General features: G+C 35.1%; 1 protein-coding gene across 6 annotated transcripts in view; it reads right to left on the bottom strand.

The window, feature by feature from the left end:
- ATP9B (ATPase phospholipid transporting 9B) overlaps positions 1-26765 on the bottom strand; it is a 158519-nt gene that overhangs the window by 67703 nt on the left and 64051 nt on the right. For all 6 annotated transcript variants that reach the window (XM_086842951.1, XM_086842955.1, XM_086842971.1 and 3 more), the window contains 4 exons: positions 25479-25573; positions 17414-17494; positions 11032-11107; positions 2652-2728 (listed from right to left, as the gene is read on the bottom strand). In XM_086842951.1, the coding sequence (XP_086699077.1) occupies positions 2652-2728; positions 11032-11107; positions 17414-17494; positions 25479-25573 (329 nt within the window). The remainder of the gene's footprint in view (positions 1-2651; positions 2729-11031; positions 11108-17413; positions 17495-25478; positions 25574-26765) is intronic.

Here is a 26765-nt window from a genome sequence, read left to right as displayed (position 1 = left end):
TCATTTTAGACTGAAATTAAACCTTTCCAGAAATAATTTTTCTTTATATTGTTGGAATTAAAAACATATTGAATTGATCCATTAAGAAAATTCTATGCTCTCTATCTTTGTGTTTTTCAGACTGTGTCTGCATCCTAAGGCAATGAAACAATTTTTACAATTGTAATAAAACAAGTAAGTGTTGACTTTAAGTTAAGAAAATTGTTGCTTGAATGACTAAATACTTCAGCAAACACAATAAATCCTTCTAAGTTTAACATACAGATAAATCCCATGCTTGAACAGGTACATAAATTTCACAATTTTTCTTATGCAAATTTTCCTAAACTTATTTCAGCTTTAGTCTTTTGATGAGTGCTTATAGAGCAGGCCTGCATCTCTAAATTTCAATATAATTGGTTCATTCAAGAAGCATCTACCCTTAAGAAGGAAAACTAAAAATCTACCATTAGAAAAAACAAATTTATAGTATGAAGTACAGCAGTAATGTTATTCTCCAGCAAATATACAACTGTAGCATTAATTGTATTTCAATGAAGAGAGGACTGATAAGAGTCAGGCCTATGTATTTCTTGCATATTTCTGGACATATGAGTTTCAGTTTGACAGTGTAATTTGGAAATCATAAATCTCAGTGTTTGCTTTCTCCCAGAGAAAGAAGACACCAGTATCACTGAACTGTGCGCCCAACAAGAGTCTGTCAAAACATTGTACAGGAAAATCTCTAAAATGTTATTTGTATTTGTTTTCAAAGAGCAGCAGAGAGAGACAATGTGCCATTTAAAACTAGTTTCAAGCAGTATTTCAAACAATTATTTCCTAAAGCAGAAAAGGCTGCAGACTTATTCTCAAGTTTGCAGCAATAGCAAAATTGATCAATTTAATTTTAATTTTGTTTCAGCAAGTTGGATGCAAATTGCTTTTTTTTAATGTTCAAATCTTTAATCTCTCAAATGTAATATATCTTCTACTCTCAAAGGGTATTTTAAACTCCCTTTACCCTCCTTTTGAGTCCTAATACTACACACACCCTACCTAACATGCAACCATTATCATCAAGCCTGAGAAAACACAAGAGGATTCCTGAGTACACAGAGGAAGAATGAACTGAGTACTGTTTGTCTACCTTCTCCATGGCTAGCTAGCACAAAATATCACCTACAGACAGGTCATATCATGCAGAAATATGCAAGCCAATCTCATCCCATGGCAGAAGATAAAGTGATAGTAAGATGCAGATTCCACAGAAAGGTACAGATAAAACTTCATCTTTAAAATCATGACAGCTATTTTTTATGGTGCAGTACTCCATTTTAGCACTTACTCAGCTGTGAGAGCTGTAAGTGTTTTCCTGTTTTCAGCTCCCAAATTCATCCTTACTGGCCATGTTACATGTTGATTACTGCTTTAAACATGGTTGTTCAGTCCACAGAGACAAAATATCCATGCCAATACTATTGTTGAAATAGTCACATACAAAAAAATTAACATTTACTAAAAGCCTAATGGATCCCCAGAATCTGTTGAATTTAGGTAATGCATGTTACATTCATGCATACTTCCCTATTAGTTTACTACATTAAATAATTATATTTTAAACACCTGTGAGAATTACTTATTCGTCAGAAGTTGCTCAGCATTCTCAACAGAAAGATTTTGTTACTTAGGGGCTCGTCTTGGTATCAGGTAGAAGAGAAAATAACCATACACCACAAATATTCTGGTTCCATTTTACTCTATTAGTTTAAAATGCATGTTACAAAGATTAAAATAATAAAAGGCCATATTAATCCTGGTAATGGTACATATCACCTGTCTCTGTCAATGAGACATTTAAAAGCATCTCTTTATTAGAAACACAAATCAATACACTCAGGGGACTGCAATAACCGCTTCAACCAATTTATATTATCATTTCACTCTTGATGTTCCTACTCAGAGCAACTTATGAATGGCGTGAAAATGGCAACCTGTCACAGTTGATCTTTTTTCTAAACCTCTTGCAATCATTTTTTTCCTTTCTTAATATAATTATATATTTCTAAACACAGGTCTAGGCTGTAAGGCACAGCCCACAGCTGAAGTTTTATTTGAGAGTGCTCCCCAACTTACATTAGAAACATTACTGATTAAGTGAAGAGCTCTTTGCTGTGTTTAGAACTGAAAATCTTTTACAGAGAGAAGCACTGAAACTTCTGGTATCTTCTTGACTGAAAAATCCTTGAAAATATTTTAATTGCTTGCAAAAATCCCTGAAAGAGTGTTCTGGGTACTGACTGGAACATCAGTTATCTTGTTCTACCACCACTTGTTATAAACACTCCTTAAACATACTGTGTACCTTTAGCAAATACTTTACAGTGAAATAATCTGGGAGAAGTGAAGTGTCTGTGAGACAGAATTATAAAGGTGTGAAGAAGAACATTGATAGTTCAAAGACAAATGCCCCCATTACTACCTGTAACATTCCTAGCTAAAGGAAAAATTATTTTACTTTCCAAAGGAGACTGTGGCAGGGTTCACTTCTTGCACCAAAATTCAAGGTAGCAGCACACATGAAACACATTAAAAACTTTTTGATTTTTCAGTTTAGGTACATCTATTTTTTTCTGAGGACAGAATCTGGCAATCACAGAGGAAGACCAACTTACCTTATTTTTTGGATTGGATGTGTTCATTACGCTTCGTGTTTCCTTGCCTGTATAAATAACAACACCAATTACAGTTCCTGAAAAACAAACAAAAACCCAGAGGTGTCAAAAGTAAATGAGAGAAAATTTTTCCAAATTAAAACTTGCACTAATTCAGTTCCTTAAACAAATCAATTGTATGAAAAAAACCCAACATTTATGTGTAACATTGTGAGTGTTGTTTTTCAGAATATAAAGATAAACATTATCTTTATTTTATCTTTAACATTATTATACACATTTTAACTTCAGCAATATACATCCATAAAGATGATAACACACTTTCTTTTTTATGGAAACAATACTTCCAGTGGAACTGGTTAGTAACTTGTATTTGAACTTAAAATTTCCTCTGTTTTCAGAACTTAGGACATAAATAACTGCACAGGGAACGAAAAAAATGGGTAAAGTGGTGCTGAACATATCACATTCCAATTGCCTGCTACCTCTGCAATCTATAATGATGTAAAATCTGGTTCAGCCAATTAATTACTTTGATAGAATGTTATACAGAAAAAGATCTCTTCATTAGCTTGTAAAAATTTTAATTTTTTAATTATCTTTTAGCTTTAAATATCTTTTAGCCAATTTTTACAACACAGTATAGGAAAATTTGGCTTCAGCCTCAATAAATTTTTATGTTAAATAAAATTTTATTCTTTATTAATATGTCAAATAACACTTTCTAGCATAAAAAACTCCCTTTATTTCTATTACTTCATTAAGTGACCTGAAATGTCTTTATGGCAGTACAACCAAGAACGTGATTTTTTTTGTGGTCAGTATTCTATAATGAAATAATAAACGTAACTATTCAAAAACTTCCTTCTCAGAAAACTTTAAAAAACTAGAAACATTAAACTTAACTTAATTTGACATTAAGACATTAACTTAATTTGTCTTTTGCAATTAGAAACACATGTAAGATTTGCTACCACTACTCTTATAGCATAACAGGTTGTAAAAAATTGAAGAAACACCAAAAGACAAAAAAGATGATAATGAAATATGTCTGCATTAAAGATGTCTGCATTTACTCAAAAATAGGAATGTTTAATCCCTGGCAACTAAGTTTTATGTAGCTGCTTGCTCACTTCCTCCCCACAGCACCAATGATAGGATGGTGAGGAGAACAAGGAAAAAGGAATTAAAAAGAAAACAAAACCAACTAGTCAACCAATCCCTCCTGTCCAAAAAAAACCAAAAACCATCACAATTCATGGGTTGAGAAAAGAATGGTTTAATTATTAAAACAAAGTAAAACTTGACAACGGTACTAGTATTACTTGTGATAAATGATTATACATACTGTAAAAAGGAAAAAAAAATAAACCCCAAAAACCCAAGTAAAAAGAGTCATGCATAGTACCACTGCTCACACCCACAGATCAATGCCCAGACCACCCCAAATTTCCTCCAATAGTCACTTATCCATAATTTTGGAACCCTTTCTATTGTCTCCAACTAATGTCCACATATCCCTTTGGGGCACTTTATTTTGGAGTGATCCTGAGCTGACCTCTGTCCAGCAGTCAGAATGTACTGGACAATTCTATGCAGGAAATCTCCTCCTGCACACTACAGCAACCTCTGCCTTCAAGAGGTATTTGCTTCAAGAGAGGCTGGGGAGGACTCTACATTCCAGATGGCACATTTGTACAAAGTTTCACCTGGCTGTTTTTCTGCAGCTCAGAAAAACAAACTATCCTACTTGTCTTGTATTTTGCTCCTTGAAAAGTTGGTTTCAAAGGTGAAAGTCATATAAATTCAATTTTGACTATGGAACTCAGAGCAGAATTTTGGTTAGATCTTACTAAACTGCTGCTTATAACAGTTGTTGTATAACTTACAAAGCTGTTGATCTTAGAATTTAAACTTTCTGAGATGAGCACAGTATCAGTGGTAACTAAGTGCTCCTTATATCTGAAGTACTGGTACTGAACTCCCTATTTCAGTGCTGTCCCACAGTGATTGCGCCAGGGACAGTTCTGGTTTCCAGTAACATGAACTGAATCCAGTCTGGGATTTCTGGAAGCAGAGCTTTGCTGCTAACCTCAGCTTATTAAAAGCAACAACTAACGTATCTTTATTTATGGGGCCTCTGCAAACTGGGTCTCATACACTGAGCAGCCACTGACAGGTACGGGCGGGGTGGTTAATGAGAGGGAGAGAAGTTGGGAGATACCACTAGAACAAATGTGGGCCTGGAAAAAGAAATAAAAGCAGACTTGTGGTAGTTAGGCATGCTCTGAATCCTGTGTGTGATCATATCAATTTTACTATCTCCCAAGTACCACATGAACCATACTTTAAAAACTAGGGTGTGCTTAAATTAATTAAAGTTGTAATTAAGAGTTGGCAGAAAATACTGCTTTTGACAGCTATGCAGTTATACAAATTGTTCTGATTTTATCTAAAGTGACTTCACAAGACTGACATCTGCCAAAATGATGATGCCATTTCATTAATACAAATCTTCTCTTAATAGGTATCTCAGCAGGTTTCTCAGAAAGCTGCATTATCTTTTTGAATCACACTGATCATTACCACAAGTGGAGAACAAAAAGCTGAAGTCCATACTGTAGTGGACATTTTGAGGCTTTTTAGAATTTAACTGCTAACTTTCCTCTCTCCCTTTCTGAAATGAAACCCACTGAAGCTTTCAGTAAACACAAACACCTCAGCCATTGATGCCACAAACACGAACAATCTGAAAGATAAGTAATTTAATTGAGGATAAACTAAGAGGTTTTCAAACTAGTGAGTGGTTTAAGTTATTTGCTTATATTTAGATGTGTTTCTCCAATAGTTTTGCAAGTTTTCACTGACCAAAATTTCCTTTCCTCCAGACACTGTTATTAATTCTACAGTGATAATACAGATATTAAGAATGACAGAGACTCTGTGCCTTACTGCTACTTTTAAAAACCTGCTAGAATGTTGCATGTAAGTAGAAAAATCAGAATGTTTTTTCCAATCTCACTTATTAAAGAATAACAAAAGGAAGACTGCATGCTTTGGACTTGAGAGAAAGGCTTTTGATTTCCATCCCTGCCAGAACGTCAAGTGTGATCCAGGCACATTAATCTCTGTCCTTTCAAGGGTTAGGATAAACATCATAGGTGGTCACCAGATCTCCATCAGAGCTTTACACCAAAGGGTAGAAAACCCTGCAGACTGGATATCAGTAGATATCAGTAGGAATCCCCATTTAGATATTTAAACTATCCATTTTGAAACTGGGTATAATATTAGGTGTGGTAAAATGGATTCCCCCCCCATTTAGCTTATTGTTATTCTAAGGGGTAAAGAGACATACTAAATCCAAGGAAAGTAAATGCCTTCTGTCATGGGGTAGCTTTACCTTTAAGACAGCTTGGAGGGAGAGGAAGTTGAAGCTGCTGGTGGCTGATGGGAGTTTTTCCCTCCTGACCAATTATCGGTCATTTTCAAGAATTGACAGCAGATCTGACCATTAAAAAGTGAATTCAACTTGTAAACACCCCCTTAAGAAGTACAGACAGAATTCTCTTGTTCTCTTTGGTTTCCGGCTTCGGACAAGGTAGCAGGCTCTGTCTCGGCCTCCTCCCCCCCTCTCCAGGCCTACAAGGCCGCGGGGTGGAGGGGGGGGGAGGGAGAAGAGAAGCAGCGCTGGCCAGCCGAGCTTGGTTTTCAGTTTTTGCTGCTAGACTGAAACTTAACACCATGAACTCTTGCAGTTTTCTTAAAGCTTTTAATTCTTTTACTACCTGGATAAACATACAGATTACTCCTTTTCTCAGAAAGACAGAGAGAGAGACAATCAACATAGAGGAGACATCATAGAACCACCAAAAACAGTGAAGAAAAGAGTTAAGTTTAAATAAGAAAGAGAGAATAAGGAGATGCTTTACAGCTGAAATATCTTTCTGTTAAAGCTATGGAGATGGACAATAATAGTATAAAAAGACTCCTTTAATTCATGATAAGAGTATTAAGAGGAATGAGATATTCAAAGTGTAACTTTTGAGCAGAAGAGAGACAGAGAGAGTGCTTGTGATACTGTGAGTTGCTGGAATTGAGTTGAGTGAAGATTTTGAAGCTTTGGGGGCAAAGAGAAAACTGTTTTCCAAGAAGGCTCACAGAGACAAATGAAGAAGACTTCTGCCTTTGAATAACTTATCCTTAAAAATAAGATTCCTAAACTCTGTGACCCATACACACCTTAGAGATGTGAAATGGGAAGAGAAGATCTAATGACAGATTTCCGGGCAGCTGGCATTAGAGAAATAGAAAACTATGATGAAAAATAGTTTTCTCGTGAGAAACTCCGTAAGCTAACAGAAAGAGACTTCTGTTTCTCTACAAAGACTGATGAAAGACTGTAGCAAGAATTAAGACTGTTTTTAACCACCAAAGTCCTAAAGTTATTTGTCTCTATGTTGTCATGTGTACAGAGAAATAATTAAGATGTAGAAGATAAGGGGGTTTTCTGAAAGTTTATTCTGGTATTCTCATTCTTGTAGTTTGTTAATAAACTGTCTTTATTCCTTTTAAGTCTTAAGCCTGTTTTGCTCTTGTTTTAATCCATATCTCACAACAAAAAAATAAGTAGTTTTTTAGTTACTGGTTTAAAACCACGACACCTTCCAAATGTAAAAATTTGAGTAATCTCACTCTCCTGAACATTATATTTTGATATTAAAAAATGACATGGAATAGTTAATTCTTAAATTTTTTTGGAATTACACAATTTTGTTGAATCAATTTTTTAGTTCCCAAAATTCATGAAGAAAATAGAAAGGCTTAAATTGTAGCAAATACTTTTCTTGTCACTTCTACTGCTCTAGCAATACGTGCTTTTTTTCTGTGTAGAATCCATTATTGTAGTATTCTGATATTTTCATGAGTTTTAGTAATCTGCATTCAAGATGCAGTTGATAAGATTTCATGAAACCTTTATACACTTAAATTTACTGTTACTGATCTGCAAAATAATTGATTTGTGGTTTCTCTCTTCTAGAACTGTCAGGGCATCAGCAACCAGAGCTCAAATTTTCTGAGGTATTTCCCCACATAATTCCCCAAACACTCTTCCCAGCCTAACCTTGACCCTCTGTACCACCTTGACAAATAGCAATCCATCCTGTGGATAGTGAGTTATCCTGACACAATGCGTTTTTTGTAATATGTCAAAGAGTAGTATCAGGAAATTCAGCACCGATTAACCTCTGTGAGGAAAATCCCCTCATCCAAAAATTGTTCTGTGGGTCCTAAACAAAACCATTTAAAATTATTTATATTGTTATAATATATTATAATATAATATATATTATATTATATATATTATAATAATATAATAATTAATTATTATAATTAAAAAAATTATGTGCAACCCAGGTACATATTCCTATTCTGGGCGCCAGTGATGTAGCTCTCTCTCTGCTCCTGAGACCAACACCGTAAGTCAGTAATATGTCAAGATGATAGTGCTAGATTGACCCAGAACACTTTGTAACAGCCTACAAGGGGTTAGAAAGGGCCTAACAGGGTCCCAGTGAGTCACATATTTGCTTGGCTTAGTAACAGATGATGTCCAGGCTGTTTAGAGAGCACTGGAGGAAGCAGTGCTCCAAGCTAGACTGCATTAAAGACTGTCATATTGAAGAGTCTTAGGGTAATTGAAGAGATGTACAGGAAACATTGCAGGGCAGAACTCTTCCTCCCACTACCTGGGGTCAGCCTCCAACCCCCTTTCTTGAACCAAAGTGGAAGAGCAATAGAATTATTAGGTTTTCACAGAGAAGTCATAGATTTTTTTTGGTGAAAAATACCCGTGTGTAACAGAGCTGTGAACTTAGACAGTAAGGACACTGAAATCTGATACAAGTGTGGGTGAGGTAGCTGTCTACAGAGTAGAAAAACTACACCTTCACATGCTACGGGCTGTTTGTTTATACTTCTGTTTCCATGGAATCCTAGTGTCACTTGTCTGTAGAAGCTGTGCACAACCATATTCTTATACTAGATTTTTCAGATATAATGAAGGGCTGTGACTGACTATAGTAGGGGAGGGAATGCAGAGGTACCTGCAAATTTGTATAGGCAGAGTCCACTTTGATAACCTTCCATGGCAGCTCTAAGCAAGTCAGCTTATATATGTTTATAATGCAGTCAGACAGTGACAAGCATTTTTATTACGATTTTCAGTTGTCACAAATTTTGGAAATTAAATTATGAAGTCTACTTTAAAAAAAAAACGCAAGCAGATTTAATTAGCTCAGCATCAAGTGTTCTGACTTAGTTATGTACATTCAGCTTGGAAGTGAGATGGAACCAACTGAATGATACATCAGTTATCAACCAGATCTAGAACATCTTACTTTTAACAATTTCCTAGATGTTTTACCTTATGGTCTTCCTCATGACTGTATGTACAGTGTATCTCTAAGACATTATAAATGCCTTATTAGATAAGCAACAAACTGAAGGCAAAAATTTTCTACTTTTTGCTGAAGAAGTCCTGAGTAATTCTTAAAATCTGGATTTTTGCCCTAAAAGACATGGAGTACTTATATGAGAGAAGCACATTATCATGGTGTTAAATTATAGTTAATACAGGAAATGAGGTGAGCAAAATGAAAGACATGCCAAAGGTTAGATATAATTAATGTTAGATATAATTAATGTTAGATATAATTAACAAAATCACTTACTGAAGGAAATTATTTTTGTCTGGTACCTTAAATCAAGATAATTTCTGTATGCACAGCACGACACAATTTTTAATTTCTTGATCACATTATTTTTCTCTTCAGAAGGGGCTGCAGTCTTGAAGAACCATTCAATATTTTTTACTTTGCATTATTCAGTGAATTTCCCCTTAGTCTGCCTTAAAGTCTTATTCCACTGTTAAAAACTATGTTCCAACAAGAGAATTATCTTTTCCTATGTTTTTCCACTGCCATCATTAATAATGAGCTGAAGTCCTTCATAAATAATCAAACTTTCACAAGACCCCTCAGAAGTAAAACCTCAAACTTATCCCAAGGTATAAATTTTAAGGAGCACTGTTTCCATTAATATGGGTGCCAAATTTAGATAGCAGATCAAGAGCAATCAGTCAATAGCTACACTTCTAAGCAAAATCATCTACCATGGAAATGAAAACATGAACAGCTTTCAATTAAAATTTAAATGCACTGATTCAGAATTACTGACTTTGCAAATGCACATTCTTTGAGTGTAGTTTTCCTCTGTACATAGATTTGAGGAAAAGGAAACTCAAACCAAAGTTACACAGTACTGAAATTTATAATTCATGAGAAGCATCTTTTTATACAAAGTTAAAGATCTTGGCTACCTAAAACTTAAAGTTAGTTAAAAACTTAACTGAGGACAATTTTAGGCGTCATCCACTTGACCAAACAGTTTTAGACAGAATAGTTTTCTCGTGCAGTCAAACCAAACAACACTAAGACTCAAAGAACATGACTATCTTTTCAGCATTCAGGAAAGGAGTGCTCAGTCACAGACTCCTTTGTTACCTCCTCAGAATTAATCCTTTCCTCACAGCCTTCCAGCAGGCCCCTCAGTGATGTATGAAATCTTTATAGCAGGGACTAACTATATAGTTTAGCTGGAGACACTTTTATTTTCTTCCCATTTTTTGGCTGTTCCCATTTGTTCCAATTCCCCATCTTAAATCCTAGATCTCTTCAGAAATCATGCTCTCAATTCCTTAGTCTTCATGCAGAAGAATAACCACAGCTCTTTTGACTTTCCTTACATAGAGCAAAAATGAAAGAAAATAAATTTCTGCTCTAAAAAAAGTCTGAATACAGCATCCAGGTATTAATGTGTACTCATTTATAATATCTGGGACATATATGTAATAGTACTAATATTTATATCCCAGTATTTTAAAATTACACAACTTTATATCTAGTCTTTCTGATTAAGACTTCTTAATACATAAAAGAAAAACTCCTGAAAAATGCAAAGCCATCCTTGCTTTTCAGCAGGGAAAAGCATCCACTGTGAGCTGAACAGAGCACCTTACCACTTAAAGCTTTAATTAAATCAGAAAGGTCAGTGACTTCAGTAGGCTACAAGGGACTACACTACTGAAAGATCAAAATTTAAGTTAAAAAAACCCCAAAGCTATTAAGAAGGATTAAAAATGTATGAGAATATTTTGAGCAGGATGATGAAACCAACGGGAAAGCAGAGAAGCAACAGTTTGATAGTCTGGCAGATAAAAGTATTTTACAGTGTGAAATATTAATGGGTTTTGAAAAATAAGGATGCACTTCCATGGAAGTATTTAGATACTTTAGCAGCTTTGTATTGCAGCACTCACCTGAAGCAACAACAGTGCTTGCCCATAATGTATTTTCTATGCTTAGGCTCTCATGAACTGCAGGATCACTGTCTTCCTGTTAGAAATAAGAACACCTAGTAAGTAAACCACCATCACAAAAAGTTAAGAACCATGTCAAACCACCTGAATAACTGACATAGGATGTTTGCATCCTCCTATCCATCATTGTATAATAGCATTCACTGCACATACACAGACACAAATAACTTGGTAAAAAGTTAAATAATGTTAGAAGTTCATATTACTTCTATCTTATCATATTAAAAGAACTAATCAAAAGTATTTAAAAAATAACATATACTTTTCCTCAGATATATCAAAATGCAGAACAGTACGTTACAGTATATGAGCTGAAGGAAGTTATGAACACTAACTCCTGAAAATTAACACCCTGTTTTGTATTTAAATCATCTAGAATTCATACAGCGAGTTATGGTCATCATAATTTTGCACCTGATCAACATTATATAAACTTCAGGGAAAAATATTTAGACTTCTAAAATGAAATGCAGGCTTTTATTATCTTACCATGTTTACAAAATATATAGTCCTTGGGAAAACACTTCCAATAGAAAACTGCTTCCATGATTACTTTAAACTTCCCCTTTTTTTTCTCCCCTCTCTCCTCCCTAGCAATAATGATCTGCAGATTGTAAACAGACAATCTCTCATAATCAATTTGGAGCATGTACAGATTTGTTACTCATTAGCAGCTGTGAAATGTGCTGTTTACAATGAAAGGAAACTTTAGGAGGTAGGATAATCAAGTGTATTTGATCGAATTACAGATTGTCGCTAAACATTTCACAAGAAAGGGGAAATGACTTATTTATCAAAATACACAAGAAATTCTACACATTGTCAATAATCAAAACCTATGCCCATTTTTCATCTCTCTTTTGAAACAACCACCAAACACAGGATGAGCTGCATAGAAATTTCTGTTTCAAAAAAACAAAAATCTCCAACTAAACACATAAATTGTTGTGCATAGATCAAGTGATCCCTATATAGCAAGGAAACTGAAGTTCTTCCTCTCCTATGTGAGGAAAATTTGTTGTTTGAAAGGCATGGAGAACCATTCAACCAAAAACAGAGGGGAAAAGAAGGAGGATATGGAGTTAGCCTGAAGAAGAAAACCACAATTTTTGAATCAAGATTTATATTCTGATGATCCTGGGACTCTCTCAGTTGGTTAGGGCATGGCGCTAATTATGCCAAGGTTATGGCTTCAATCCCCATTATGGGCCACTCACTTAAGAGTTGGACTTGATGATCCTTGTGGGTCCCTTACAATTCAGAATATTCTGTGATTTTGTGAAGAATCACGAATGTTCTATAAGATTTGCCTTAAATGAAGAAAAATGAGAATTGTTTTTTGATTCTTACATCAGGAATTAGTACTGCAATAATTATTTGCTATACTGCTAAATCTTAATGCTTAGATTCTAGGTTTGATTTACAATTGTTCCCAAATTATTTGGGTTCTCTGATTATTTCTCATGTTTATTCCAAATAGAAAGTAAAAAGAACTGGAAAATTTTCAAAAAGAATAATAAGCAAGGTCAATATAGCTTCCACACTAGATATGACTAAATAAACCTGACTTCTAACGGGGAATATGACAGACATCTAGGAAACAGGCACCTAAAAAGGGAGCATAGATACTGCTGATTTTTACCAAAGAGGTCATAAATAAAGTCAGCAAAATTAAAATAACAGGCAATCATTCTTAAATATGTATTTAACCTGTGTAACTTCCTCCCATTTCAATGTTAAAAGGTTACACAGGTTCAAGGGTGAACTGGGTAAGTTTAGAGGAGGAAAATTCATTGCAGGTTACTTAAAGAAAACAGATCTAACTCAGGAAATTTCCCACATCTTGAGTTAAGAGACAGATGGCTCTTTTGAGGAGGTACTACTGTGTCCTTATTCCAGTTGTATGCTGCTTCCCAGCACTCTGCTTCTGGCTATTGTCAAGAACAGGATACTAAGCCAGGTAAATTCTTTTTTTTTCCTCTTATTCTTCAGTCAGCAGATTTTAAGAGTGTATTGTGAAACTCTTCCATATTACAAGAAGAAATCAAAAGCCATGCAATGACTGTGGAGAGCTGACAACAGGGCCAGGAAAAAGTCACTTGATCAATGTCTACCACTGCTAAAAGACTTAGTGAAACACCTTCCTTTAGGTCATTCAAAATAGGAAAACACCAAATTAGCTCTCTCTCTTTCTACTCAGGCTCATCTACAGAATTGTCTGGCCAGTTATATAGCATCTGCTTATTTCATTATGATACTTTCCTGTCTTTATACCCTCACATAAAATTTTCAGCTTTCTACAGTTCATTCCATTTCCCAAATACCACACCTTCCATGCCCAAACAGATGATGACTTACCCTTATTTTTCTTTTGTCTTAAGTTACTCAAATGAAAAATACACAGTGCATTTAAGGCTTATGAGTTTAGCTGTTTCACACTATTTTTTTTTTTGTGCTTTGGGAGAGATGGTAGGGATAAATGAAGCAGAGAACAAGAACTGCAATTGCTGAGTGAGACCAGACCTGTGTTAAGGAGAAATTTCTGCAAATTTTCTGACACTAACAGAACAATGCATGTTTCATGTTAAATGAAATTCATCCCTAACTCTCATAGCAGAAATTTGACATACAATAGCATCTTTGTCCAGCTGACAAAGTTTTCACTTAATGTCTGCTGGGTTGCATTTCATTTGGCAGCTATATGTTTCTTGGTCTTTGCATTCTGAATTAAGTTCATTACCAAATTCGTGCAGTTCAGTACTATATTCAAGCTTCACATTCAGGCTCAGTTTTTAAATCTGTGAGCAGCATTGATCACAGAGGTTTAAATTGTCTATAGGTTTGTTTTCAGAAATTAGTCTGTAGCTCTTGCATGTACAGAGAGAAAGGAAAGATGATCAGTGAAATAGAACTTGAATACAACCCATTCTCAGTCCTTTTGTAATTAATTTCATAAAGTCCTTTCATGAATTCATAATACAGCTGACCAAGGATCATGACAAATTTCAAGGAGTTATTTAAAAAGTTTCAAAGCTATAATTTTTTTGAAATTTTTGTAAATAACAAGAGAGGTCTTTAAGATGAAATACCTAATCCCTGAGTGAACCAGTATACCACTTCTATTTGACCTTTTCTATCTGTTCCTGCATGACAAGATTCAGTACAACAATCCCCATCAACTTTTGTAGGAAAGTGGAATACACATTAATTAACTTGAATCACTGAAAAGATTCCTTCCCTAACCCAGCCCCACAGTTAATTTTTCTGTCTGTGTTCCTTTTACTGGCATGTGTTTTGGACAGGGTCAGATTAGGTTCCACACATATTAGCTCCATAGTCAAGCTGTATAGTTGTTACTGCTAGCATAAAGTGAGTCAATAAGATTTGCAAATCATAATGCCATTCCCTTCAGTGGCAACATAAAAGTAAGCCAGATTGAAGTGAACACAGCCATTACTTCAAAACAGGTAATTCCTTAACAGCAAACATGAATTAAAAAAATTACTTAATGTTCTCTCTACTAAAATGCAAGACATATCCAAGAAAACATCTGTATTATTAGTGTCAGGCCAGGCATTCTACTCATAAATACAGCTACATGCACCAAGTTTTCCATCAGGGTAGGTTTTTTTTAAAGCATCTAACAAGATGCTAGATTGTAAAAAATTATATATATTTACAATATAGTTCTGTATCATATGAAAAAAAGATTTTTGAAGTAGTTGAACCAAACTCAATGGCATTTGTTTTCTAAGATTGCTATTAGAATATAAATATTAAGATCTATTTCCGAAGTAAATGAAGAGACTATGGGGACAGCACAGAGCTGAAATATAGAAGAAATAAAAGAAAAATATTCTTAAGGGAATAGTGAAAGAAAAACCAAAATTCAAACAAAAAATAGCCAAGGTTAAAAGCAAGAGAGACTTTCCATTATTCTATACAGAAGTAAGCAATGGTTAAATGATACTGGCTAGGCCAATACACACTGATGTGTAGAATACTCTTTAGGCTCTAACTGGTAAAAATTGGGTCAAGAAGTATGGTTACCTTTGATTGTCTTTTTTACAGATATTCAGCATTGATAAAATAGCTTCCTCATTTATCAAGCCTACAGAGGAGCATCAGACAGAAGAGAAACTCTAGTAGTTACATCTGTTTACATCTTTGTTCCGTACACCCTTATTTAAAAATAAGCTCAGCCAAGACATGGATGATGCTCTCAGAACAAAGGTATCTCATAAATTTCCACAAAACACTAATTTAATTCATCTATTGTTTTTTGATAGGGTGTCTAGTAAATGTGAAAGGAGGAGAGGAATTAATTTATGCCATTATTTAAGGGCCAGACATGATCATGCATGACACACACTCACTCTCATGCACTGACTGCATATAACACACCAACAGTGGAAAACAACTTCATGTGAAGCTGGCAGGTATCACTAGAGTACAGCAAAGCTTTTATGTCTCCTGACATGATTATGCAGGCATTCTGCAAAAGGTATCTTCTGTCAGCTCTCAGGTTTTTTGTAGATAGATTTGTACTTAGACCTTGCTTGCTCATAAAAACTCAGGAACTGTGCTCCCAAGTTTCTGGTTTGTTTTATGGTCACGCACTTTTTGAAATTATTTGTCTCTTACATTGTTAGTACTCTGTCTCCATAATGGGAGGAAAAAAGAAAAAGAAAAATCAATGTGCTATTACCCTGTCAACCTACCCTTGCAAGAATTCCTTGAACATCAATGCTTAAGTAGAAAAAAATGTATGCATTAGCATCACTAAGCACACTAATTTTTTTTTGCTTTAACATAAAACAGAAATTAGATGCAAGAACTGATTTATTGTAAGAAGCAAGGGCTCACAGCAAAAGCAGAAAGATAAATCAGAAAACAAGTGTCCTAAAACAACATTTCACAATGCAGAAGGTACACCACTAACAAAAAACCACCTCTGAAAAATCTCTAGTGTGAGTCACTGTGAATGAAATTTGAGGGCAATGCCCTCAGATGTTTTACACAGAAGTTCAGTTTAAACTATCCTTGGTACTGAAGCACCCAAAAAAACCCATATATGCAATCCTGAAACCATAAAATGCACCACAGTTATTTACACATTTTGGGATGTTTGAATCATATAGCTCTTATGATGTGTACAAACAGAACCCACAACACGAATTACTGTGATGATTTCCCAATGTCTCAATTACTTACACCAGAGTTGTTAAAAAGATTCTGAAGAGTTTAATATATGTGTAGGAAAGTACACACTTAGCCACTGAGAGGAATAATATGAATTTACAGCTGTTAATAGAAGTTTCATTTGGACAATTGGTCAATACAAGGTTTAAGTAAACACTGTTGCTTACTGCTTTAGAAGGTGTGAACAAATGACATTTACTTTGTAGGCAGCATGGACTATGTTACTGGTATAAATTGGTCTTCAAGAGCCAGCAACTGCAATATCTCATTCATCAGTGTATTTACAATTGTGAACTGGAATTCCAATTACAGAATAAAATCTATTACCAATTTGATTCACGGGTAAAAAACCCTTTTCTTTTACCTCCCCAGCAGTTAATTCTCTCAAATTATTTTAGAAACAAACCATCAGGAGGAATGAGTCTATCACCACTGAGTTTGGCTAAAATTAACAGAACAACCACTATATCTGCTAACATACTGCTATGAAACTGTAAATATATTTAAAAAAAAAAAGAATTACTACCTATTAGGACACTGATTTTAAGGGTCAGCTTTAGCAGGCCACCTTTTGAAAACAACAGAAACAAGATATTTTGCATTGTTATTTTAATCAGTTTTGAATATAATTATCTCTGGAGAAGAGATTCAATAAGAAGCCCTCATAAGTAGCTTTTAGTTCTATTTTTACTTTTTGAGAAAACTGAACTTTGGACAGAAATGCTGTTAAGCAAGGCACACTTTTATTGCACATAAACTACCAGATGCATTTTTTCAGGCTACTGTCAGGCTACTTATTTAACTTGTCCGTTTTTGACACATATGAACAATACATCAGATGCCTGGAAACAAAGTATACTGTTCACAAAGAGTTTCACATGAAAATATTAAAGTGATGTCAACCAAAAAACACTGAACTCTCCAATTCTGATTTTTTCAGATATTCCTTAAGCACTAGTTTTCTGCAATACCTGTTTAAACAGGATATTTTTATATGGCAGGAACATAGGAAAAAATACTGCTGTAAAGCAAACGAAAGATCTGATACAATGTTGACACTACATGAAGGACTGAAGTATAAAAGAAGGAAGTAGAACATGTATTTACATGGACTACTTACCCGTGTGAAGGTACCCTCAAAACTGTGGATATCCAGCTGTGGCTTCTGAGCATAAACATAAGCATTGATTGAAAAGAGATCCTGTAAAACAGAATAATGTACTTAATATTACTTATATATAATCATGTATTTTGAAGACCTGGTAAAGATTCCAGATTATGAGCCCCACCAACTCCCCCAAACTAAGCCCACACAACTTTACCCAGCTAAGAAACACAGTGTTTTTTTCTAGTACATCTTGTTATAGAGGAATCAGTTTCAAGCTGATATCCTAAATGTGTTGCTAAGTTCAAACACTAAACTTTTACATTTATAATATGAGTTAGATATTTTTTATCTAATTTATTTTAACAGTCCCATTTTAATTAATAATAGTGTAATCTTAAAGTATTTTCCGGATATTTGTCCTTTTCAAAATAAAGTTGGGGAAGAGAAGGGTTGGTTTGTCTCTTGGTTAGGTTTTTTTAATGAAACTGGGAAAAAAATATTTTTCCAGCAAGGACAAAGCCAACTGAATACAAGAGGAAACAATGAAATGGATTCGAGTTCTCTTGAATGCTCTAGCACCTCTGTGAAAACCCTATCAGCTCCAGGAAAGCCTGACTACATCACCAGGATAACTCAAATGTTTAAATTCAGGGATACATCAAAACTAGTCTGATAACATTTGGTCTAATATATGTGGTACCACTACTCATGACAGCAAACAAACCACAAAACATCCTACCTTAAAACTCAGAACAGGAAACTCCTAAGACAGTACAGTAGCAGTCTCTATAAATAGATGGCAGTATAGTATAAACAAAAGAAAAAAAAATCTGATAAATCTGATGATTGTTAGATCTTAAGAACTGTCCCTAGAGACCTGGGGAGGTTCACCTTAAAATCCTGAAACAACTATTTTATCAGATAATTGTTCTAAAACATCCATCTTCCACAGAAAATACTTTGGACTAAAACCCTGATACAGAGGAATTTTTCAATCAAAAAAGCAAACACTTTGTTGCTCTTTAGATGGTCAGGACCAACAGCAGCACAGGGATTTCAAAGGGAGTTGAGCAGTCATGCATGAATATACAACAATCCAGTTTCTACTCTGGAAAGCAGCAGATGCTTGATACCAAGTCCCTGACGATGTAAGAATTCTAACCTCTGATCAAACGCAATGTTGTACACCTTCCCATGCTATGTAGCACCTCATTATTTGGGTTATCTCCATCCCTCATTACTAGATGAATCTTGCAAAAGGCTAGTCAAAAACCATCTCTGGGAACTAAATTACATGGGTACAATATCCTGTTCATGCTAGCTAGAATGTGCTGCCTTCCAAAGCACAATTAATTTTACAGCCTCTTTCATGGACATATAACCACAACTTGGCTCAAATACTACTTTTAAAAGTAGGCCATTATTTTTTTTCCCATAATTTTGAATGTAAGAATGTTTCAGAATTTGAACAGTACAAAAATTAGTCAAACATGCGCTTATCTACCCATGTCAATTTCTTAAAGCCCAACATATTTATATCCCTTAGTTTCTCTGATACAATGGCTAGATTGATGCATTTCACTATATTTTTGTTTTTCCTTATCAAAATAAATGTTTTCTTAAAATTTAATGTACATTTATGAAATATGTTTGACTAGTCTAAGAATGTGTAGCTCTATGATGAATTGTGTTTATATTCTGGAGAAATCTCTCATAGCTTGCAAAAAACGCACACACTTTTTATTTCATATGCTTTTTAAAAACATGAATGAAATCTGAACACTGAATATCACAACTTATCTTTATCTTAAACCACTTGCCATTTATTGAAGTCTATCACATGAAGTTCATTCATTCCACCCTTGTTCTTCCAACCTACTTTCAACAGGTTCACGAGAAATAATTCATATGAAACTAATACACATGTGGTATCCTATATCTTCATCATTCACTTCTCTCCGATCTGTTATCACCTACAATTTAGCTAATCTACGCTATTATGTGCTTTATTATGCAAAGAAAAATAAAGAGTCTCTCAGTAGTGGATAACACAGAAGAAAGCTAATACCACACACATGCTCACATACACAATAAAAACTGCTAGTGAAATGCGTCAACTTATCTCTTTTCAAAGAACACCTTAGTGGGAAGCAATATTATATAAAAGAAAGTAGAAATATCCACCTTTTTCAAGGGAATTGTAATTTGAAAATACAGTAATGTATTTTCCTTCTTTCTAATATTTCTATTTTTTTCTACTGTAATCTCCTTTGCTACATTTCAAATGTAAAAATTTCCATCTACCATACTCCTTTGGTGCCTTTTTATGTTTTTGTTCCCCTTTTGCATTTCTGATTTAACACCTAAATTTGCGTTTTCCTTTTTTCCTTTTTGAATTTCAACTATGAAACAAACTTACTTATCTTTGTGAAAAATTGAGATCTGCACATTATTGGCATTACTCTGAAATGCTACAAGCTAGAACTGGCATAGTATTCCAGAAGTGCATAGGGTTTTCTTGTAAAATTAAACAAAAACTATGCTCTGGAGGAAATCTAGGGTGTTAGTCCATTGGCATTTCATTCATGAGTGGCAGAAAGACATAAAAGCATATTACTTGTGCTCAGTAGATTTCTGAAGTATTTTTTTATTATTAAGGTAAAGAAAAGAGTTAAAGATTCCTATTTTCTGTAGCCAAGTGTTTGGTACTCCAACTGGACACCATTTTCAGGCCAGTAAAATATGCTAGTTTTATAATATGAGGTAAAGAAAAAAAAACTCGAAGAATGATACAGTTACAGAAGACAAATTTCCTATGAACTCCATTCAACAACCTCCATTCAGCAAAGGTTACTGTAATACAAAGATTTTTCTTCACCAAGTACTGCTTTTCCAGTACGGAAGCTGTGCATTTCTCCTCCCAATGTCTTGAAAGAAATCATGAGGGTGACTTTAACAAGGAGACATCAAGATTTGTAAGTAACAGTACAAGTAAATATAATTTCTGCTCTCTAGGCAAGAAATAATTGCTTTGTTAGGCTATGTCATGCTTTCCCTTATATAAAAGCAGGGGAAAAGGAAATTACCTTAAACAAAGGATTTGACTTTATTCTTTTTAGAAAAGGCAAGTACTTTTTATTAATAATTTAACTGATGGGGGATTTGTGAAACTCAGCTTCACTAAAGACTAATTTTCACACTAGTACATTGAACTGCTGATTCACTGAAGCCAAATAGTTCTACTGATACCTTCAAAGGAAATAGTATTCTACATCTAAAATTTCATCACTTTTAGGATGCAATAAGGGCAAATGACCTGTTAGTTTCTTACCCAAGAGAAAAACATGTTTGGGTGGGGACTGTAACAGTTCTAGATTTAAAAAAAACTACATTAAAGACTTGAATTTCAAGTAAAAAAAAAATATTCTTATATAACAGTAGATGAGTTTTCATGAAAAAAAAATCATATGCATTTAATTATCTCATACTTAATAACTGAGAAGAATTCTCAAGAAGAATTTCATTCTTCTATCCTGCAAGTCAGAAAATGACTTTGTGATGGTACAATAATGAAAATTATCTCTTTTGCATTTCACAATTTAAAAATCACCACAGTTATCAATAACATAGAAAATCTCCTCTATTAGGTCAAGGGCAACATTTGTTCTCCTTACTTAGAGATCATTAAAATACATTCTTAATCATAACATGTAGTTCATTGCAAATAAAATTGCCTTTGGTTCAATAAAACTAATTAAATGTAAATGGTATTGTTTACTGCTGTATGGATCTTCTGATATAAATCAGCAAGTCACCATTTATTGAAAATTACAGTGACCTCACTGCTGTTAATAAATATAGCTGATCACACAAGCTAGAGAAGAATGCCTCAGAAATCCTGTATTGCCAGAACTGTCCCACCTATAATTATGAAACTGCAAGAAACCTAATCTACATGTTACCATATTTGCTGCTCAGCCATCATTAAGTGACTTGCTGAAATTTTAATTCTTTGATCACATTAAGTGCTTTAGAAAGACAACAAAATCTGTACAGATCGTCTTGGTGGTGTCGTCTGTTCTTAAAGAAAAGCTCTGAAGGTCTGCAGGTTTGTTTATTCTGGGTGTCACAGTGGGTAGGATTACAGTGCTGCTCTGGTGACACGGCTGACAGCTCGTGCCAACACAAGATACTCACTCACCTACCTAAAGAGAGGTTGCATTGAGGTGGGGGTTGGTCTCTTCTCCCTGGTAACAAGTGACAGGAGTAGAGGAAATGGCCTCAAGTTGCTCCAGGGGAGGTTTAGATTATATCTTAGAAAAAATTTCTTCACAGAAAGGGTGGTCAGGCATTGGAACAGGTCGTCCAGGGAAGTGGTGGCATCACCATTCCTGGAAGTGTTCAAAAGGCATGTGGATGTGGCACTTGGCTACACAGTTTAGTGGTGAACACAGTGGAACTATTCACTGGATTCAACAATCTTAGAGGTCTTTTCTGATCTTAATGACTATGTTTTTATAACTAAAGAAATCAAAATGAGTGACAGTTATGGATACTTTATTTTATCCAACACAAGAGTTAACTATTCATAGTCTATTTTATGCTCAACTTGTATAAATTATATTTTTAAATTATTAAAAATATATTTCAATATGGAAGCATGAACTGTAAGTCTCAGCTTTGAAAGTGCATCATAAATGCAGAGAAGCTACTATGGCAGGGATGTGTGATGACTCAGGAGGCCACTATGGGCAGAGGCTGGCTGGAATAATGTGATCTATCTGGTAACACCCTGAAACGTCAGCCCAGGGGCAGGGAGGGCAGAGCTGCAGGGACAGCACCCCACTGCCCTGCTTGGCACGGGCTGTGCCTGGGAGAAGCAGCCGCGTGCCGGTTTGCCACATGCCCATAGGGATTTAACCTTGGGAGCCAAGGACTGTGCCACCATGCTGAACTCCCACAGCAAGCAGGGAGGGCCAGGTTTGGAGCAGGCATGCCGGGAGCCCTGAGCTGCTCCGGGCATGCACCGGTGCTCGGGCTACACTGCTGGACTCAACAGCTGGATGGGTCACTGAGCAATCCACCTGGCATTTTGTACAGGAAAGGAACCCAACTGCGCAACTATAAAGAAATAATTCTGGACACTGCATTTCGGCTTCCTGTAGGGCCCACATGCAAATATAGCTTATAACTCTATTATAAAGCACAAAAATTAAGCTGACAGTGAAATAATTTCATAATGCTATTTTTGTTGGGTTGATAGAGAAATTCCACAGAGTTTGTTTACATGACTGACACTCCTACATATCACTGTCATTTGAGTAAAGGTGAAAGTGTCTTTACCTTTACTTTAGCTTTTTTAAATCTAAGAATTACCAATGTGTTTTTCCACAGGAATAGAAATAGTATTCTGCAACGGGCACTGAGCATCGTTTCTTTTGTGACAGATATGAGAATCCCTTAAAAACCATTTACATTTGGGTGCATTAGGCTATCACTTCACCAAAGTAAGTCACGGACAGATGGGGATTAGGAGCGAAGCACATATATGACATAAGCACTGCAAACAGTGTAAGACTTGCTGGGAGCAGCCATTTAAAATGAGCTCAGTGAAGAACCACCAAGTGTAAGTGGTTTGACCAAATCCCATAGTACAAAAAATTTGGAAGTAGTTTAGTTTAGTTGGCAGGAAGTATTATACCCCATGTCAGTTACTTCAGGATGAAATATCAGCTTATGCAGACAAAGCCTTGTCTAGCACCTGGTGAGCACCAATAACTGAGTGGTGTGAGAAAGGGCAGAGGCACATCAACTGCTTGTGGCTTTCATATGCTGCTGGTAGCCAAGAAAGGTTTGTTAAGTGGAAGCAGTTCCTGATTAACCACATTTACAATACAACTCATGTTATCCCCTACAGCTCAAGAGGGAGAATATGAAGATCTTGCAAGAAGCCCAAATCAGTTAGATGAAGGTTAATAGCCCCAAGTAGAAACAATGAAGGAAGAAATAGTTACTATATTGTACAGATGACTTCTCTATATTATTTTCAAGATGCACAAATAATTTCCTGGTGATATTTTGCCTTCCATCCCCTTCACATCCAGAACAACCACCACCTGAAACAAACCTTCACGTCTGCAGGAAGATGAGCCTGCATGTCCCACCATTCAACTGCACACATCCCAACTTCAACCACTTCTGCTTTACTAGTCTAAAAAAGTATAATTGTTTAGTTCTCCAAATCATACTGCACAGATTTAAGCATAATTTTGCATTATCTCCATAGATGCCTAATGCTTTATTTGTCAAGTCTATTGATTGATTTTTATTTTTTTAAAAAAAAGAACATAATATAAAAATTACAATACAAAAATTTCATGCTCTACCTAACATGAAAGCTAGAAAGGTAATTCCATGCTTTCTGCTTAACAAGAAGAGGAAAACTTTAAACATGGATTTGGATTTTATAGGGTAAAAATAAGCTAATGCAAAAGGCTTTTATTCTTTTCCAAAGGATATTGCAGAGGAGCCTTTGCATTGTAACTTACTCCAGATTTCATCAGCCTAAGTAGATCAAAAGTTCTAAGCTCAGAATATCAAAATTATAACCAACAAATTAAACTCTGAGGCAGTGAGACACTATTTGCAACTGCAGTCAGTGATGTTTCCAAATAAAAAAGACAAAGAAAGCATAACAACTAAGTTGAACACAGGAGCACTGTTGGAAAAGTACTACTAAATTAAAAAAAAAAAAAGCAAGATAGAAGGTTAACTGTATTTTAGTCAAACATGTTGCATGCATCCCAAATTTTGATATAATTTTATTTTAATAAGAAAAAAAAAAAAAAAGAGGGCCTTGATTAAATGTTAAGAACTACAGGAGAAGCATTATTACAAATACTAAATTCAACTGCAGGTTACAGAATATTTGTTAAGGTCTGTTCTTGCACCAGAATGCATGACTTGAAGCCTGACTTGGCATCTCTGTCTGGCATGACCAGACAGTCAGTTTAGTTCCAAACCCTGTTCTCAAGCCTCTAAAATGCAATTTCAGTGTAACTACTTCTTCCTTCTCCTGTCACTTGTGAAGCCAGTAGTCAGAGAATATGAACACAGGAGAAAACTCTCCATTTTCTAGTATGACTGTGGCAGCAACTCTATTTCTGGAAGTGTAACTGCAGAAGTCCTGCTAACATCCGGCATATAATCTAATAGTTTTGCTATTCAGATGGAACAATCTTCTTAAGTTATATTTGCCTTTAATAAAACACCTAAAAGATTTAGTGTCATAACACCAGAAATTCTGTGGAGGTTAATTTCCACAAGCTTGTCACTTGAGTATGTTTTCAAAGGAGGTCTCCTAATACCAAGTCAACTCACCTGTATAGCAGAAAGCTTTCCCAGTACAAGGGAAACAATTCAGCTTCTTGTAAAAGAGACATTTATACAATTTTACATTTGCTTTTGCAGGTATATGTCTATTTTGTATGTGTACATATACATGCACATACACCTGTGTCCCTTTTCATGATTTTAGATTTACTTGTGACAGAACACATGTATGCACTCAAAAAATACCCACATTCAGACCACTCTTAGAGAACCCTGCTTGCAAGAGCCTGCACATTGCACCTAGCCAGACCAGAAAGTTAACAACAAAAAGCACTTCACCTTCCAGGAGCAGACTATTGTTTCCCAAGCTCACAATAAAGTAATTAAAGCAATGGTTCCTGAGACAAGAATAATTTGCACTTGCAGTCCAACACTTGGTTGAAAACACTGTAACTGTGACTTGCTTCTGGAGAGTGTGAATCTCTGTGTGGACAGCCATGAGAACCACTATGCTGAAAGATAAAAATCCAGTTCTAACACAGTTTCTTCTCAATACAAAACCAGGAATATTTGTGTAACTAACTCTTGTTCAGCATTCAGTGGAGTATCTGTGTCTTATTTACTGTAAAAACTAAGGTTGCAGTAACAGGTATTTTTCAACACTTACAGTAACTGTAACAATCTTTTAGATAACAGATATAAATGCACACATAGAAGATAACTTAAAAGCAAACAGAATGCTTACTCCCAAAGCTGGCAATCTTTGTGTACAACTGACAGCAACCTTCAGTTTCCAGTCTGTTTCTCCATCCAGCTGGTCAGTTCGAATGAAACACGAACCTTCAAGTTACAAAGAGACATCAAACTATTATTTTAATTTCAAAAATTCAGTTTGGGTTAAAACATGTAGAAGAATGAAAACAATACAAATAACAATCATTTTTAAATAACTGTGCAATGTACAAAAGGATTTGTGTTTTGAAGTATCTGTGTACTCTCTTCCAGGAATGCTTTAGATATCACAGAATTGCACCGCTTTTTCTAATAAAATTAACAATATGTCTGTTTATGAATGGAGGTAACTTCTATTTTACAGGTTTCTTCAAAGTTTCTAAACAGGTTTTCAAATCATCAAGAGAAACAACTTAAACTGGAGTTGAAAAAGGTTTAATTTTATTTCTTCATGCAATTGTGTCACTTGTACAATTCCAACACAACAGAATACTGTGATTTTTTTTCTCCATGCTGGTATGACATCACAAACTTTCATTGCTTATTTTATCTCCTGGCTTCTCTGAAAACAAATTTTAAATAAGTCCTTAACATGGACAGCATTCAAAACAATGTGGATCTGAATGTATTACACTTAGAAGAAGTATTTTTGAATTATCTGCAACTATTGGAGATCCAAGACTAAAAAAACCTGTCAACACATGCTAAGTACTTAAGATACGAGGGAAACTCAAGATACACACTGATATACACTGAAGAGAATCAGTGTGCTGTACAGACTGAAGACCAGTATTGAAGAAACAGAAAACTGAGACCACTGCAGAGCCCACCCTCATCCCCATAACTAGTTTGATGGATATCGCCAATTCTGGAGTATTACATACATTACTAATGTAAGATTCAAAAAAGACCACACACAAACACTGCAAATCTATTAAAACATACAAAATTAACTGCCACTCCATCAAACTTGAAGTCATTTAAAAAGGTGGTAAAATTTTAGCAACACTCTTCACAATTGCTACACTAAAGAAGCCTTCAATATTTCTAAAGTAGTAATTACAATTTCCTTTATACTACAGCTAAACAGATGTATACACTATTGTTACAGGGTGCTATGGGTGTGCAAATAACAGATTTTACAAGTTATTTATAAATTTTAGCAAACAGACACATATATAAACACACATATTTCCGTCTGCATTTCAACCAATCCAATAAAATATAGCAAAGTAGTTTTACCCCTAGAAGCAATGTGGTAGCAATTAAGTGGAAGGAAACACTGCAAAGGAGTTTATCC

This window comes from Cyanistes caeruleus, chromosome 1, assembly GCF_971803275.1.
Source record: "Cyanistes caeruleus chromosome 1, bCyaCae1.hap1.1, whole genome shotgun sequence".
Lineage (NCBI taxonomy): Eukaryota > Metazoa > Chordata > Aves > Passeriformes > Paridae > Cyanistes > Cyanistes caeruleus.
Note: the sequence above shows the minus strand (reverse complement) of the source record. Positions and strands in the feature narration are given on the sequence as shown.